At 40.6% G+C, this 16,168-nt stretch overlaps 1 protein-coding gene across 4 annotated transcripts in view; it reads left to right on the forward strand.

Moving 5' to 3' along the window:
- The first annotated feature begins 621 nt into the window (after positions 1-621).
- Positions 622-16,168, forward strand: part of USP8 (ubiquitin specific peptidase 8) — a 79,103-nt gene continuing 63,556 nt past the window's right edge. For 3 of the 4 annotated variants that reach the window (XM_050797138.1, XM_050797141.1, XM_050797140.1), the window contains exons 1-2: positions 622-766; positions 15,590-15,758. In XM_050797138.1, the coding sequence (XP_050653095.1) occupies positions 15,655-15,758 (104 nt within the window). In that variant the 5' untranslated portion in view covers positions 622-766; positions 15,590-15,654. Of the gene's footprint in view, positions 901-15,589; positions 15,759-16,168 lie in introns of all 4 variants that reach the window. The other variant, XM_050797139.1, reaches the window with a different exon arrangement.

Consider the following 16,168-nt stretch of genomic DNA (forward strand, 5'->3'; position numbering starts at 1 on the left):
ATGGGGGGTGGGGGGGTTCACCATATTGGCCAGGCTGGTCTCGAACTCCTAACCTCATGATTTGCCCGCCTCGGCCTCCCGAAGTGCTGGGATTACAGGCGTGAGCCACCGTGCCCGGCCTCGACGGGGCCTTTTAAATGACGTTAAAAATTGTACATAAAATATGTTTTAGGATAATACCTGTTTTTCTTTGACCAAAGAAAGGCTTGGCTTCAGAGAATGTTAAGACAGAAATAGAGGGGCGTTAAATCCCCTTTTAAGTTTTTTCTAATTTCCAATCTGAGGAGGAAAATAACGTAGTAAAGGGACGCAAGAGCAACCTCGCTTCTTCCACAAGGCCCAGGATGCGAAGCGAACCTGGGCCGCTTGGCTACCGCCCGGTTGCAACCCGGAAATGCAGGGTGCAGTGCGGGGGGTACGGAAGCGGCCGACTGTGTTGATCCGGCTCAGAGAAATCCCGCCCTTGCCGCCGCCGCCCACCCATAACGTCCTCCTCGACCCTCCCTCGACCCTCCCTCGCCCCGCCGCTCGGCCCTCACCGAAAGGGGGAGGGCGGTGGAAGAGAGAAGTCAAGGAGCGCACGCGAAGCCCAGCCCCTACCGTGACGTCTGGAGACGCGACGCGTCGCCTCGCAATGCAAATAGGGAAAAGGGGATGAGCTGGGCTGGCTTCCGTCCTGATAGCCAAGGCTAATTCTCCCTCGAGTTCTTGGGAGATGGGCGTTTGGCGAGAAGGCTGGCGTTAGTGAAGCGCGCCGGGCGTCACGGTGAGTGCGGGTCTTGGGCCCTGGCACCTGTCCTCTGGGAAGTCGTCCGCTGTGAACCCCCTCTCCTTCCACCAGCTGCTGGTCACCCGGGAGACAAGCCCTGTCCGCGGAGAGGAGTGGGACAACTCCGAAAGGTAGAACCGGCTTGTGGAGAGGAAGGGCCCAACCTTGAGTCTTTTACGCCACCCATCTAGGATTGCCAAGCGAGTTTCGTGCGGTTTTTCGGTTTTAAAAGGTGGCTTTGACCATTCTTCCGTTCTCTTGGACACTTATACCCGACTTTGACCTCTTTCCTCTTGCTTCCGGTTTTTTGTTTTTGGTTTTTTTTATTTTTTTTTATTTTACTCTCTGCAATCTGCCTACAATCCCAGGCCTTACTACAGCTCCTAAAACTGTTTCCCAGTTTCTCCTCTAACCTAGTCACACTTCATTTTAGTGAAGTAGGAGTTTAAAGACCCTATAAGCTTATCAGAGTTAAAACTATGACTGCCTCAAATAGAAGCTTTTCCCCGCCCCCCTAAAAAGTGCCTTCCAACCTAGAGTTGTGGGACAAGTTAATTTCGCCGCCACTCCACCTTGGAAATTATCGGAATCCTTACTTGCAGCGATGTGCATTTATATAGAAAGCTGCAGACCACCCTCCTGGGTTTATTTCTTGCCTCCAGTTCATTCTGTGACCTTGAACAAGTCACTTAATCACTAACAAAATATTTACCTGACACGGAGGTGTTGCAGAGCCTAAGGAATTTAGAATTTAAGAGACCTGAGGGTTTCAGATGAAAGGGATTTGTATCTAAAGGATATTACCTTTTCTGAATCTGCGAAGCATCCTTAGTTTTGTAAATATCTTGCTGCAGCCATTAAAAATGCCAAGTGGTTATTTGTTAAGGAAGTGTTCCTGTTTTAGGCTTGCTCTGCTGCGGCTTTGCCATGTAAGCAGATTTTGCATTTCAGCCGATTCTGTTTAAGATTCGTTGGTGAATGTCATTCATGATGGATTTGGGTAGTTTCTCCTTACAACATATCCCTGGACCATTAAGCATATCTGGAAGGTGATATCGGTTGTGTTATGTCTTTATCATGTTGATATGGCTGCCTTGAAATAGGTATTCCTTTTCTTGTGACACATTGGATGCATCTTTAATATTAGTGAAGACCCTGTAGTAGTAAAAATATATATATATACACACCTGTCATTAATGAAATTTTGCACATAGGCATGTATTTTTTTTTAGAAAACAATGTATAAGAGGCCGGGCGCGGTGGCTCAAGCCTGTAATCCCAGCACTTTGGGAGGCCGAGACGGGTGGATCACGAGGTCAGGAGATCGAGACCATCCTGGCTAACACGGTGAAACCCCGTCTCTACTAAAAATACAAAAAACTAGCCAGGCGAGGTGGCGGGCGCCTGTAGTCCCAGCTACTCGGGAGGCTGAGGCAGGAGAATGGCGTAAACCCAGGAGGCGGAGCTTGCAGTGAGCTGAGATCCGGCCACTGCACTCCAGCCCGGGCGACACAGCAAGACTCCATCTCAAAAAAAAAAAAAAAAAAAAGAAAACAATGTATAAGAAAAACTAACAAAAATGTTTTAAAGGTGACTTTTTTAGCATTTCATTTTTTAATATATTTACTTGGACTTTATTAATCATTATGGGCATTTGTTTATTAATGTGGACGTGGCTGGGCGCAGTGGCTCACGTCTGTAATGCCAGCACTTTCCGAGGCCGAGGAGAGTGGATCACCTGAGGTCAGGAGTTCGAGACCAGCCTGGCCAACATGGCGAAACCTGGTCTCTACTAAAAAACAAAATTAGCTGGGCATGGTGGCACACGCCTGTAATCCCAGCTACTCCAGGGGCTGAGGCAGGAGAATCGCTTGAACCCGGGAGGCAGAGGTTGCAGTGAGCTGAGATTGCACCATTGCACTCCAGCCTGGGTGACAAGAGCAAAACTGCATCTCAAAAAATTAAAATAAAAAGCGTGGACATAATGGAAAATAATCAAAATGACTTTTGAGTAAGACAGTTGGAAAATAAAACCAGTACATTAAATTTTTTTCATAAGTCTAGCATTATACTTTATTATGAACTTTTCTACATGAAAATGCGCTCATATTTACGGAAGTGAAAGGAAAAAAAGTCTTCAAGGATGTGTTGCTAATAAAATTAGAAATAATTAAGGAAACATTTAAAAAATACCTTGTTGTTGTCCCAGTTACCTATTGCTGCGTAACAAATCACTCCAAAACACAGTGGCTTAAAACTATAATTTACTATCTCTCCTGTTTCTCTGGCCTGCCGGTACTTAGCTAAGTGGTTCTCACCTAGACTTTAATGCGTTTGTATTCAGATAAGCAGCTGAGTTTGGAGTCATCCGAGAGCTCAGCTGGTCTGGACATCCAAAATGGCTAATTCATGTGAAGGCAGTTGATGTTGGCTAGGAGTTCAGCTGGAAATGTCAACTGGAATGCCCACACATAGCCTCTTCACGTGACTTGAACTTCTGACGTGAACAGTATGGTGGTTAGGTTCCAAGAATACATGTTTGAGGAGACAGGAAATAGAAGCTGCGTGTCTCCCAAAAAGCCTGAACCCAGAAATAGGCACAACATTATTTCCAACATACTCTGTTGGTTAGAGCAGTCAGACCAGTATCCAACCCTCACTTTTGAAGGGAAAAATGTCAAAGAATTTGTGGCCATGCTTTGTCTACTGTAATTTTGATGACAAAGTTGTATTGGACTCTTGTTTGCATTTATATAGCAGATGAATAATAAGGTATGCTTCCAATTTCCAATTTCTTTTCTTTTTTTTTTTTTTTTTTTTTTTTTGAGATGGAGTCTTGCTCTGTCGCCAGGCTGGAGTGCAGCGGTACGATCTCGGCTTTTTGCAACCTCTGCCTCCTGGGTTTATGCCATTCTCTTGCCTCAGCCTCCCAAGTAGCATGTCGCCACGCCCAGCTAATTTTTGTATTTAGTAGAGATGGAGTTTCACCATGTTGGCCAGGATGGTCTCGATCTCTTGACCTTGTGATCCACCCGCCTCAGCCTCCCAAAGTGCTGGGACTACAGGCGTGAGCCACCGCGCCCAACCCATTTCCAATTTCTTTAACCATAATGCATTATGTTTTAATGGCATGTTACAGTTTTCTTTTTTTTTTTTTTTTTGAGACAGAGTCTCGCTCTGTCGCCCAGGCTGGAGTGCAGTGGCACGATATCGGCTCACTGCAAGCTCCACCTCCCGGGTTCACGCCATTCTCCCGCCTCAGCCTCCGAGTAGCTGGGACTACAGGCGCCCACCACCACGCCCGGCTAGTTTTTTGTATTTTTAGTAGAGACGGGGTTTCATCATGTTAGCCAGGATGGTCTCGATCTCCTGACCTCGTGATCCACCCGCCTCGGCCTCCCAAAGTGCTGGGATTACAGGCTTGAGCCACCGCGCCCGGCCGGCATGTTACAGTTTTCAAAACATGTTTTTGTATATTTTTTCACTTGATACCTATGGTCACCCTATAGAAGCAGACAAATCATTCCTGTTTCATTTTGCAGATGAAAGTAAACTGAAGAGCAGTGGTGGTCATGTTGGGAGTGATTTATGGAATTTGTTGAAAGTCATATGATTAATAAATGGAAAGTAAGGCCTGCAACAGTTCCATAATATAGAATTTACTAGTACTGAATGATGACATATTATATTAAACTTATTTAGAATTCTACATTTATAGCCATACTAATTTTTTTTTTTTTTTTTTTGAGACGGAGTCTTGCTCTGTCTCCCAAGCTGGAGTGCAGTGATGTGTTCTCGGCTCACTGCAGTGTCCGCCTCGTGGGTTCAAGCAATTCTGCTTCAGCATCCCAAGTAGCTGGGACCATAGGCACCCACCACCACGCCCGGCTAATTTTTGTATTTTAGTAGAGATAGGGTTTTGCCATGTTGGCCAGGCTGGTCTTGAATTCCTGACCTCAGGTGATCTGCCCACCTCAGGTGATCAGCCTCCCAAAGTTCTGGGATTATAGCCGTGAGCCATCGCATGTAGCCCTTTGTTTTTTTTTTTAAATTGAGACAAGGTCTTGCTCTGTCACCCAGGCTGAAGTGCAGTGGCATGATCTTGGCTCACTGTAACCTCTGCTTCCTGGGCTCAAGTGATCCTCCTGCCTCAGCCTCCCAAGTAGCTAGGACTGCAGGCACACGTCACCACACCTGACTAATACCATACTAATTCAAGTAAAACAGTTCTCATGTATAGTGAATATGGCTTAACTAAGCCTTGTCTCTTTTGACTAACACATTACAATTTCGTTTTTTGTTTGTTTGTTTGTTTTTGAGACGGAGTCTTGCTCTGTCGCCCAGGCTGGATGCAGTGGCACAATCTTGTCTGACTGCACCCTCCGTCTCACGGGTTCAAGCAGTTCTACTGCCTCAGCCTCCCAAGTAGCTGGGACCATAGGCACACGCCGCCATGTCTGGCTAATTTTTTTTGTTTTAGTAGAGATAGGGTTTCACTGTGTTGCCCAGGCTGTTCGTGAACTCCTGAGCTCAGGCAATCCGCCTACCTCGGCCTCCCAAAGTGCTAGGATTACAGGTATTAGCCACTGCGCCCAGCCTACAATTTAGTTTTTAGTAATACAGCAGTCTTCCCCTTATCTGCAGGGGATATGTTTCAAGACCTCTAGTGAATGCCTGAAACCACAGATAGTACTGAACCCTATATATACTATGTTTTCCCTATAAATACATTTTTATGGTAAAGTTTAACTTATAAATTAGAAGCAAGAGATTAACAACAATAACTAATAATGAAATAGAATAATTACAATATAGTGTAATAAAAGTTATGCCCTGTGGCCATAACTTGTGCAGCTTGAGGTGTGACAGCAAAACCAACACAAATTTTCTTTTTCCTTCTTCACAGTTTTGCAGAAAAAAAAGATCTTTCCGTAGATCTTAGCAACGTCAGCATGAGTTTTTTTTTTTTTTTTCTCTTACTGAGTTGAGAACTTTCACCTTTTCGCTTAAAGAAAGCAGTTTACAGCTTCTCTTTGGCATATGTGAATCTGTGCTCTTACACTTTGGAGCCATTATTAAGTAAAATGAGGGTTACTTGAACACAAGCGCTATAATACTGCTATAGTCAGTCTGGTAACTGAGACAGCCACTTAGTGATTAACAGGCAGGTAGCATCTACAGTGTGGATACACGACAAAGGGATGATTCATGTCATAGGCTGGGCGAAGTGAGGTGGTGCACAATTTAAAACTTATGAATTGTTTATTTCTGGAATTTTTTATTTAATATTCTTGGACTGTGGTTGACTGCAAGTAGCGGAAACCATGGAAAGTGAAACCGTGGATAAAGGGGGACTACTGCACTGAATTCTGAAACACCAATAATCATGTGAACCCCCATGTCTTTTTAATAGTGTGAAATGAAATAATTACACATTATAATACCAATTTCAAAACAAAAAAAGCTGTGGGCATAAGAATCCTGGAGGTGTTATTTTAATTTCTCAGTTACAGAATTTTAAAAATGAAAATGATTTTTTAAAATTTTGGTAGGTTGAATGATTTAAGATGCTGATTTCAGCTGGAAACAAATTGTTGCCTTCGTATTATTTTGTTGCTTCTAGCAACATGTTTATATTCATTCTTATATTGATGATTTCCAGTCTTGACTGCATATTAGAATTCATTTGGGAAGGTTTTTAAAAATACCTATATGGGCGAGGCAAGGTCAGCTCATGCCTGTAATCCCAGCACTTTGGGAGACCGAGGCAGGAGGATCCCTTGAGCCCAAGAACTTGAGACTAGCCTGGACAACATAGTGAGACTCTGTTTTTATTTTGTTTAATATATAAATAAGAAAATAAATAAATACCTGTGTGTGTATCTCAAATCCCTAAAGATTCTGATTTAATTATTTAGGAGTGGAATCTGAGCATCAATTTTTTTGTTAAATTCTCTAGGTAACTGATTCTAACATACAGCTGGGATTGAGAACTATGTTTCTGGTACATGTTGAGTGTGATCTGGCTCCCTACTTAACAATTTTGCATCAGTTAAAAAAATTAAGCAATGAGGGAGAAGACAAAATAAATGAATTAAAGTTATAAATGTAGATATCTATTCTGGAAAACAGTTACCCTTTTTTTAGTTTCTGGTAATGGTCCTTAATAAAATGAACAGACATTGGCCTGGTTTGCTAAGTGCCTATATCACAGCACTAAACCATACTTTACTTTGTTACCATTATGTACTTGTCTTTCATTTTAAGAGACAGAAACTTTATTAAGAGGTGTATTTTTTTTAGTATCCCCTGTATCACAACACTGCACCTTGTGTATAGTAGGTTTCTATTGTTTACCTAACTGAAGCCAGTTTAGACAGTCACTCTTTACAACTAGGGCTAGTTTAGCTCCTTGGGAGACTGAGAAAAGAGAATTGCTTGAACCTGGGAGGCAGAGGTTGTGCTGAGCTGAGATCATGCCACTGTACTCTGGCCTGGACGGCAGAGTGAGAGTTCATCTCAAAAAAAAAAAAAGAACTAGGGCTAGTTTATTCTTTTATTCTCATGGCATTCTAAGAACTTTGTAAAGGTTTCTTGAAATACTCTATTCTCTCTTTCTTTGGTTTTCATGTTATACTTTCCTGGTTTTCCATCATTCTAATGACTCCTGCTTCCTTTTCTGATCGATTCCTCCTTTAGACTCCCCCTATTCTGGGCCCTTTAAGTTAACTTTTCAGCTGTAAAGAAACAAGAGCTCATTTCCTTAGTGGTTCATCCTCCTGATTTTAGTTACTAGTGTAAGTAATGTCTGTGTTTTAAAAACTATTATAGAAGATTAAAAATGTACATAAAACTGAAGAAAATATGATTATTTTATTTTTGAGACAGGGTCTCCCTCTATTGCTCAGGCTGGAGCGCAGTGGTGTAATCATGATTCATTGCAAGCTCAACCTCCCAGGCTCAAGCAACCCTCCTGCCTCAGCCTTCCGAGAAGCTGGTACCACAGGCACATGCCACCGTGCCCCACTAATTTTTTTTTTTTTTTTTGTAGTGATGAGGTCTCACTGTGTTGCCCAGCAGTTCACCAAATCCTAGATAACATATAATTTTGGTGTCAATACTTATCTTCCAAAACAATAGGGATTATCAAAATCAACATTGATGCCTTATTAGTTGATAAACAGATTTAATATCTGTCTGCTCTCACATAGAACTGATTTATAGTTAATATTTACATTTTTAGATGTTCCTTTAGCATACACTCAACATTTTCCACATTGAATTACCTACTTTGCTGTAAACCACATGGTTCTTACTGGGGGTAATTTTGCCTTCCAGGACACATTTAGCAATGACTGTAGACAGTTTTGGTTGTTACAACTGGAAGGGAAGGATGATAGTAAACTGGCATCTAGTGGGTAGAGGCGAGGGATGCTGCTAAACGTCCTCCAGTGCACACGGCACAGAGCAGCCTCTTAGAACAAATGTTTATCTGGTCCAAAATGTGAGTGATGGCAAGGTCAAGAAATGCTGCTGTAAACTGATCAGTTTTAAACTGCAGTATTCATTTTTTTGTTAATAGCACTACTGCTCTTAATATTTTGCAGGGTATTTGTGTGTGTGTGTGTGTGTGTGTGAGAGTGAGTGTGAGCAAGAGAAAATACTGTTTCAATCAACCAGTTACCAAAGCATGTTTCCACCATTTTGTGTTCTTTTCTGCAGTGACCTTCTAGTTACTCTTTTCCATAGTATCATTCCCTTGTTCTCATCTCCTTTCAATCTTACTTACATATCCCTAATTTGACCATCTTGAGATACTATTTCTCCCATCAAGAACTGGCTTTTATTGCCTGCTGAATCAAATATAAAGAATTCTAGATGGCTTCAAAATTTTCCAGAATGTGACTCCATAATTTAGTTATTCTTGTTAGTCAACATTTATTTTTGTTTCTTTTAGTTAAATTCAGCTGACAGGGAGAAGCATTTATTAAAGTGGTGACTATGTGAGGACTACAGAGATAGGTGCCAGGGATTCAAAGACATATCACCATTTTCCCCCTACCCAGTTGATTATTTCCCAATAACATCTGTAATATTCCTTATTATTCTTATTTTTATTTATTTATTTATTTTCGAGATGGAGTTTCGCTCTTGTTGCCCAGGCTGCAGTGCAGTGGCGCGATCTTGGCTCACTGCAACCTCCATCCCCACCCTGGGTTCAAGAGATTCTCCTGCCTCAGCCTACTGAGTAGGTGGAATTACAGGTGTGCACCACCACGCCCAGCTAATTTTGTATTTTTAGTAGAGACGGGGTGTCTCCATATTGGTCAGGCTGGTCTCGGACTGCTGACCTCAAGTGATCTGCCCGCCTCAGCCTCCCAAAGTGCTGGGATTACAGGCTTGAGCCACCGTGCCCGGCCGGTCCCATTACTATATTTAAGGAATGATGTAGATCCCAAACATTATAAGATTCACATGAAGAAACAAATTCCAAGAACTGGGACCATAAAGGATGGAAGAGATGGAACTTAAGTTTGTTTCTTTTGTAGCTGGGACTTCAGGTGTGCCCCACTATGCCCAGCTAATTTTTTAATTTTTTGTAAAATTTTTTGTCTCACTTTATTGGCCACCCACCATCTCTCCCTATCTCTGCCCTTTAGGCAGCAGCAATACTCAACATAAATATCTGTTCTTGAACTCCTGGGCTCAAGCAGTCCTCCCACCTCGGCCTCCCAGAGTGTTGGGATTATAGCTGTGAGGCACCACGCCCAGTCAGTGCACTGCTTTTTGCATGGAAAAAGTCTTGCTACTACTGTAAAAAGGTCAGTGTGCTTAACTGATCTACATTCTGTCACAAACTTCTTATTTTATCACAAACTGATAACAAACAGTTCCCTAATCAGCACTGGTCATTGGACCATACTTGGAGTTACATTGCAGTAGTGTGAGACTTCCATACTTATATTTTAAAATTGTCACCTATATTAAGAAATACATTTTACATTTTCATCCAGTGTTACATCATATACACATGTACATAACTGAAACAATTTTATGAAACAGTACCTAACCTTACTATGTGTGACATAGTCTGATGTTTACTATTTTTTTTAATGCTGATCATGACCTTCTAATGGATTTTAAAAACACTGCCCTCAAGCATTTAGCATAGTGCTAGAGACATAGTAGTTGCTCAGAAAATACCATACATTTTAGCAGTGATTAAATCTTGAGAGGGTTGAGCCTTCTTAATACTTGAGGATTACTTTAAAATGTTATTTCATCGGCCAGGCGCGATGGCTCACGCCTGTAATTCCAGCACTTTGGGAGGCCAAGGAGAGTGGATCACCTGAGGTCAGGAGTTCGAGACCAGCCCGGCCAACATGGAGAAACCCCGTCTCTACTAAAATACGAAAATCAGCCAGGCATGGTGGCAGGGTGCCTATAATCCCAGTTACTTGGGAGGCTGAGGCAGGAGAATTGCTTGAATCTGGGAGGTGGAGGTTGCAGTGAGCCAAGTTCATGCCACTGCACTCTAGCTTGGGCGACAGAGTGAGACTCCGTCTCAAAAAAAAAAAAAAAGTTATTTAATCAATACTTAGTTGTTTGTGGCACATTACATAGAATAAGTGTAGAGTGGATTATGAGATTTAAGACAGCAAGAAGATACTTACGTTGAGTATTGTTGCTGCCTAAGGGCAGAAATAGGGAGAGATGGTGGGTGGCCAACAAAGACAACTTTTGCTTTCCTTTCGATGTTGCCAGAGACCTTGGGAGTTGCTGGTGTGAAGCCCTGCTTAAAATCAGGACCAGTTTGAATGACTGCAAACCTCAATTTTCACTTTTTACCTTTTAGTCTTCACTTTGTGGTTCCAGTCATCTAATCCCTACTCTTTCTCTTAGAAAGGAGCAGAAGGATGTCAGAGAAAGAACATTTTCTCTTTATTAACTCATTTTCAACACTTGGGTTTCACTTTTGGAGCACTGCTGTTTGACTAAGGCTGAAGTTCTTTATCTTTGTCAGGTTTACACGTCTTAAGAATTTTTATTTTTTGTTGTTTATTTTTTGCATGTTAATTTTTCTTACATATACATATATATATATTTTTTCACTTGCAATCCTTTTTGAAGCATACTTTTTTTTTTTTTTAAGACAGAGTCTTGCTCTGTCGCCCATGTTGGAATGTCGTGGTGCGATCTTGGCTCACTGCAACCTCCACTTCCCGGGTTCAAGCGATTCTCCTGCCTCAGCCTCCTGAATAGCTGGGATTACAGGTGTGCACCACCACACCTGGGTAATTTTTGTATTTTTAGTAGAGATGAGGTTTCACCATGTTGGCCAGGCTGGTCTTGAACTCCTGACCTCAAGCGATCCACCTGCCTCGGCCTCCCAAAGTGCTGGGATTACAGGCGTGAGCCACCGTACCCAGCTACGTAAGATAATTTTAATGCATTGTATGTTATGGTTTGTCCTAGATCTAAACAAATAAATTCTGCAAATTATTTGACTTCTGTAGTTAATGCACATTTCTGTATAAGTATCAATGGGTTTGCTGTTGCTGCTGCTCTTTTTTTTTAAACGATTGCAGCCAAAATAAGGAAATTGAGTTCATTCAGTCATTCTAGTCTAATATATTTTATGTCTGTCTATAGATTTCTTTAATGGCAAAATGCAGCAGAATGACTTATCAAAAATGTAACATGTTAAATTCACATAGATTTAGGTTGGATACACAGCCTTCTGTATCCGTGAATTCTAACAGTGGCAGATTGGAAATATTTTTTAAAAATAATTGCATCTGTACTGAACCATGTACAGAGTTTTTTTTGTCATTATTCCCTAACCAATACAATATAACTGTTTATATAACATTTACATTGTATTAGGTATTATAAGTAATCTTGAGATGATTTAAAGTAAGGTTATATGCAAATCTTATTCCATTTTATATCAGGGATTTGAGCGTCTGCAGATTTTTGGTACTTGTGGGAAAAGTCCTGGAACCACTCGCCTACAGATACTGAGGAATTACTTACATGTTTCGCTTTCTCACTTGATTAGGGGAAAATACCCTTTACCTTCTGTTTGACTTCTGCAGAAATGTGTGTGACTGTAGAGGCTCAAATAGCATATTAAAACAATGCTGAAAATATTTTTAACACTAGGCATCATTAAGTGACTGTATAACTTACATGATTTTGTTAATAAAAATAGAAACAACTATGGGTTTTTAATGGACTTTAGACATTATCAGAGAAGATTGTTACTTATTTGAACTCTTTCCAAAAATCAAATGGAAGATTTGGGACAGAAAAGGAAGCTTTTAAAAAGTACAGTCTTTCTCCTAGAAACCCTTGCTAAAATCTTTGGTGACATCGTAATCTTATCCCTGTACTTTCCCTCCTTGTGTCTAATCATTTGCCAAGTCCTGTCATTCTACCTTTGCAGTGTCTCTTGTATCTGCTTCCTCTATTCCATCTCTACTGCCCTAGTTCTAACCTTCATCATCTTTCCCTAGGATCATTATAATAGATAACTAGTCTTTTCCCTATCTAGTTTGTCACCGCCTAACTTTATACTCTTCTTAGTTTCAACCACTTACCTCCCTACTTCAGAGCCCTGCTATCTTTAGAAAACAAAGTAAATGCTTTAGTAACATTCAAGCCTTCCGTTACCTATTCCAAGTCTATTTTTTTTCCCCACTGCCTTGTTGATCCTTGTTCATTCTGTGTAGTGGCTGATTCCTAAAGATGTTCTTTACTTTCTTTTCTTCATCCTGCTCTTCATCTCTTTGAAAAACCTTCCCCCACCAAGACTCACATCAAATATTGTCTCTTTGATGATGACTTCCAAGATCCTTCTAGTCATACTTAATCTTCTCTCTTGATTTTTCTTATACTGTAATATTTGTAACTCTATAGTTTGATATACTATGTTGTATTACTACTGCTTACAACTTTCTCTTCCACGTTAGTTTTTTAAACTTTGTTGGGTTTTTTGTTTTGTTTTTGAGACGGAGTCTCACTCTGTTGCTCAGGCTGGAGTGCAGTGGCGCAATCTTGGCTCACTGCAACCTCCACCTCCCAGGTTCAAGTTGAATCTTCTGCTTCAGCCTCTCAAATAGCTGGGATTATAGGTGCCTGACACCATGCCCAGCTAATTTTTTTTTGTTGTATTTTGTTTTTTGAGAGAGTCTTGTTCTGTCACCCAGGCTGCAGTGCAGGGGTATGATCTCAGCTCACTGCAACCTCCACCCACCAGGTTCAGGTGATTCTCCTGCCTTAGCCTCCTGAGTAGCTGGGATTACAGGCATGCACTACCATGCCTGGCTAATTTTTGTATTTTTAGTAGAGATAGGGTTTCACCATGTTGGCCAGGCTGGACTTGAACTCCTGACCTCAAGTGATCTGTCTGCCTTGGCCTCCCAAAGTGCTGGGATTACAGGCGTGAGCCACCATGCCTGGCCCCAATGTTCCAAGTCTTTTTTTTTTTTTTTTTTTTTTTTTTGAGACGGAGTCTCGCTCTGTCCCCCAGGCTGCAGTGAGCCGGATCTCAGCTCACTGCAAGCTCCACCTCCCGGGTTCACGCCATTCTCCTGCCTCAGCCTCCCGAGTAGCTGGGACTACAGGCGCCCGCCACCGCTCCCGGCTAATTTTTGTATTTTTTTTTTTTTTTTTTTTTTTTAGTAGAGACGGGGTTTCACGTGTTAGCCAGGATGATCTCGATCTCCTGACCTCGTGATCCACCCACCTCGGCCTCCCAAAGTGCTGGGATTACAGGCTTGAGCCACCGCGCCCGGCCTTTTTTTTAATCAATATATTTTTTTAATGTATATTTTTTGTTAGTTGCTTGTTTAACCCATAACTTCCTAACTTTTACATCTCTTTGGGTACTCTCTTCATATTTATGTATGTTGCATTGCTTTACTCATGTTTGCATTGTTATGCTTATTTTATTTCTTTCTTTAAAACTTTAAGTACATTACATATATTCTTTTATATGTTATAAAGCATGATACTAAAATGATCACCTGTGCACATACTACCCAGTTTGAGAAATAGAACCTTGCTGTACCCCTGAAGCTCCTTATATGTGTCTCCCTGATTACAACTCTCCCTCTCCCAAGAAATATAACATTGTGTTTATCATTTTCTGTCTGTCTTTATAGTTTTACCTCGTTTATATCATTAAGCAATATATTGTTCAATTCAGTTTGATTTTTAAACTTTATGTAGAGTATCATATTACACATATTCTTGTTTTTTCATTCAACATTGTGGGGAATGGGCAGGAGATAATGAGGTGGTAAGGCGGGGAGGGTATGTTTTCTGGTTAAACTATTTTTTCTTGGAGAATCAGAGACCATACCTTGTATACCCCTTTAATACCTCTCTTTAACAAGAGGCCTACTGTTGCAAGTTAAGTCTCCTGATGATTTACACTAACATTGAAACAGTGCTGTTGTCTCTATAAGTATGAGGAAACCCAGGGGAACCCTGTCATACTCTTTCCTTAATGGATGCTCTTTGCAGGTTTGATGATGAATTGTTGATGAATTAGATACCTCGCTAGAAGGACGTATTTGATATCAGTTGACCCATTTGGGTGTGACAGTGTGATCCAGAGACCTTTTCTCCCCTATCACTACAGCTTTAGACACAGGACCCAGGGTGGATGGTAAAGTATAGAAAATGTTTGTATATTAGATCATTGTTTCTAAATGCATAGATCTGAAAGTACAAATTAAAGTGTTTGGTTCAACATGTGTTTATAGATACCTGGAGCAAGTATAGATAGAAAAAAAGTGAAAATGATAAAAATGCAATATTCAGAGAACAAAATGGTTTGGTGACTAAGACAGTGGATTCATGTGCACAGGGTTAAAAGGGATGAGTACCAATGAATCACAAAGTATTAATATTTAATATAAAATGTTACTAGAATTAAAGCAAATTGGGATGCTTTTGGAATTTCCATAAGTGAGCAGAGGCCTCCCCATCCCCTGCTCCAAGTTGTACCTTACTTAGCTTTTTACAATTAGATGTTCATTGATATCCATTTGTTTAATAATAGTGAACGGATAGAATGAAGATTATTAAGAGAGTGGAAAGAAGTAGCCAGACATGGTGGCTCACACCTATAACCCCAGCACTTTGGGAGGCCAAGGCAGATCACTTAAGGCCAGGAGTTTGAGACCAGCCTGGCCAATATGATGAAACTGCATATCTACTGAAAACACAAAAACCAGCTGGGGCATGGTGGTGAACACCTGGAATTCCAGCTACTCAGGAGGCTTAGGTAGGAGGATTGCTTGAACTCGGGAGGTGGATGTTACAGTAAGCCGAGATCGTGCCATTGCACTCCAGCCAGGGTGACAGAGTGAGACCCTATCTCAAAAAAAAAACAGGAAGAAATCACTTAAAAAAATAAATAAACGGGTATCGTCAATGAGCAAAGAGAAATGTTTCTAGATAAAAATTCCATCTACTTATAATCTATACATTAATGCTATTTTAACAGAAGAAACATGTAAAAACTTTTATTATTCTTACCGCTAGTTCCTTTGACAGGTAAGATTCCCAACTCTTAAAGCAAAATGATACAAAAAGTAATTCATTTGGTTAATTAAAATTTGAAAAAAATTATTAAATTGTTCACTCATGTTCTGCGTATCTTAAACTCCTGAAATAGATATTGTAAATAATTTAAAATTAACCCTGTTAGCAAAGGATACGGTTTAGGAGTTTTATTTTTTTAAACTGCTCACTTGTTTTATTGTTAATGAGGAAAATTAGTATAATTATTTGTATTTCTTTCAGAAAAGAACTACTTTTAAGGAAATATAGCATCCATTGTGAAAGGGGAAAAGTAAAGATAATTCATCATGCCTGCTGTGGCTTCAGTTCCTAAAGAACTCTACCTCAGTTCTTCACTAAAAGACCTCAATAAGAAGACGGAAGTTAAACCAGAGAAAATAAGCACTAAGAGGTATGATGTATCCTTTGCTAGTTTGATTGAATCAAATATTATTAATTTTTAGTTCATTTCCATATTAAAGTTAGATGAATGTTAATTTAAAGTTTATTTGAAAATAACACCATCACACGAATAAAATAAGACCTCCTTAGAGAAGGTCTTAATGTAATTGTAGCACAATACATATATATTCTGCTCATATGCATATTATCTACTCTCCAGACAGATCATACAGATATGACCTCTAGGTCATAAAGTTTAAGAGGCTAAGATTATGAAGCTTCTAAAAAAAATATTCAGCCACAAGTCATTGTCTTTTCATAACACGATATAAAAATAATTCCTTTTTGGCCGGGTATGGTGGCTCAGGCCTGTAATCCCAGCACTTTGGGAGGCCAAGGTAGGCAGATCACCTGAGGTCA

The sequence above is a fragment of the Macaca thibetana genome, chromosome 7, assembly GCF_024542745.1.
Source record: "Macaca thibetana thibetana isolate TM-01 chromosome 7, ASM2454274v1, whole genome shotgun sequence".
Classification (NCBI taxonomy): domain Eukaryota; kingdom Metazoa; phylum Chordata; class Mammalia; order Primates; family Cercopithecidae; genus Macaca; species Macaca thibetana.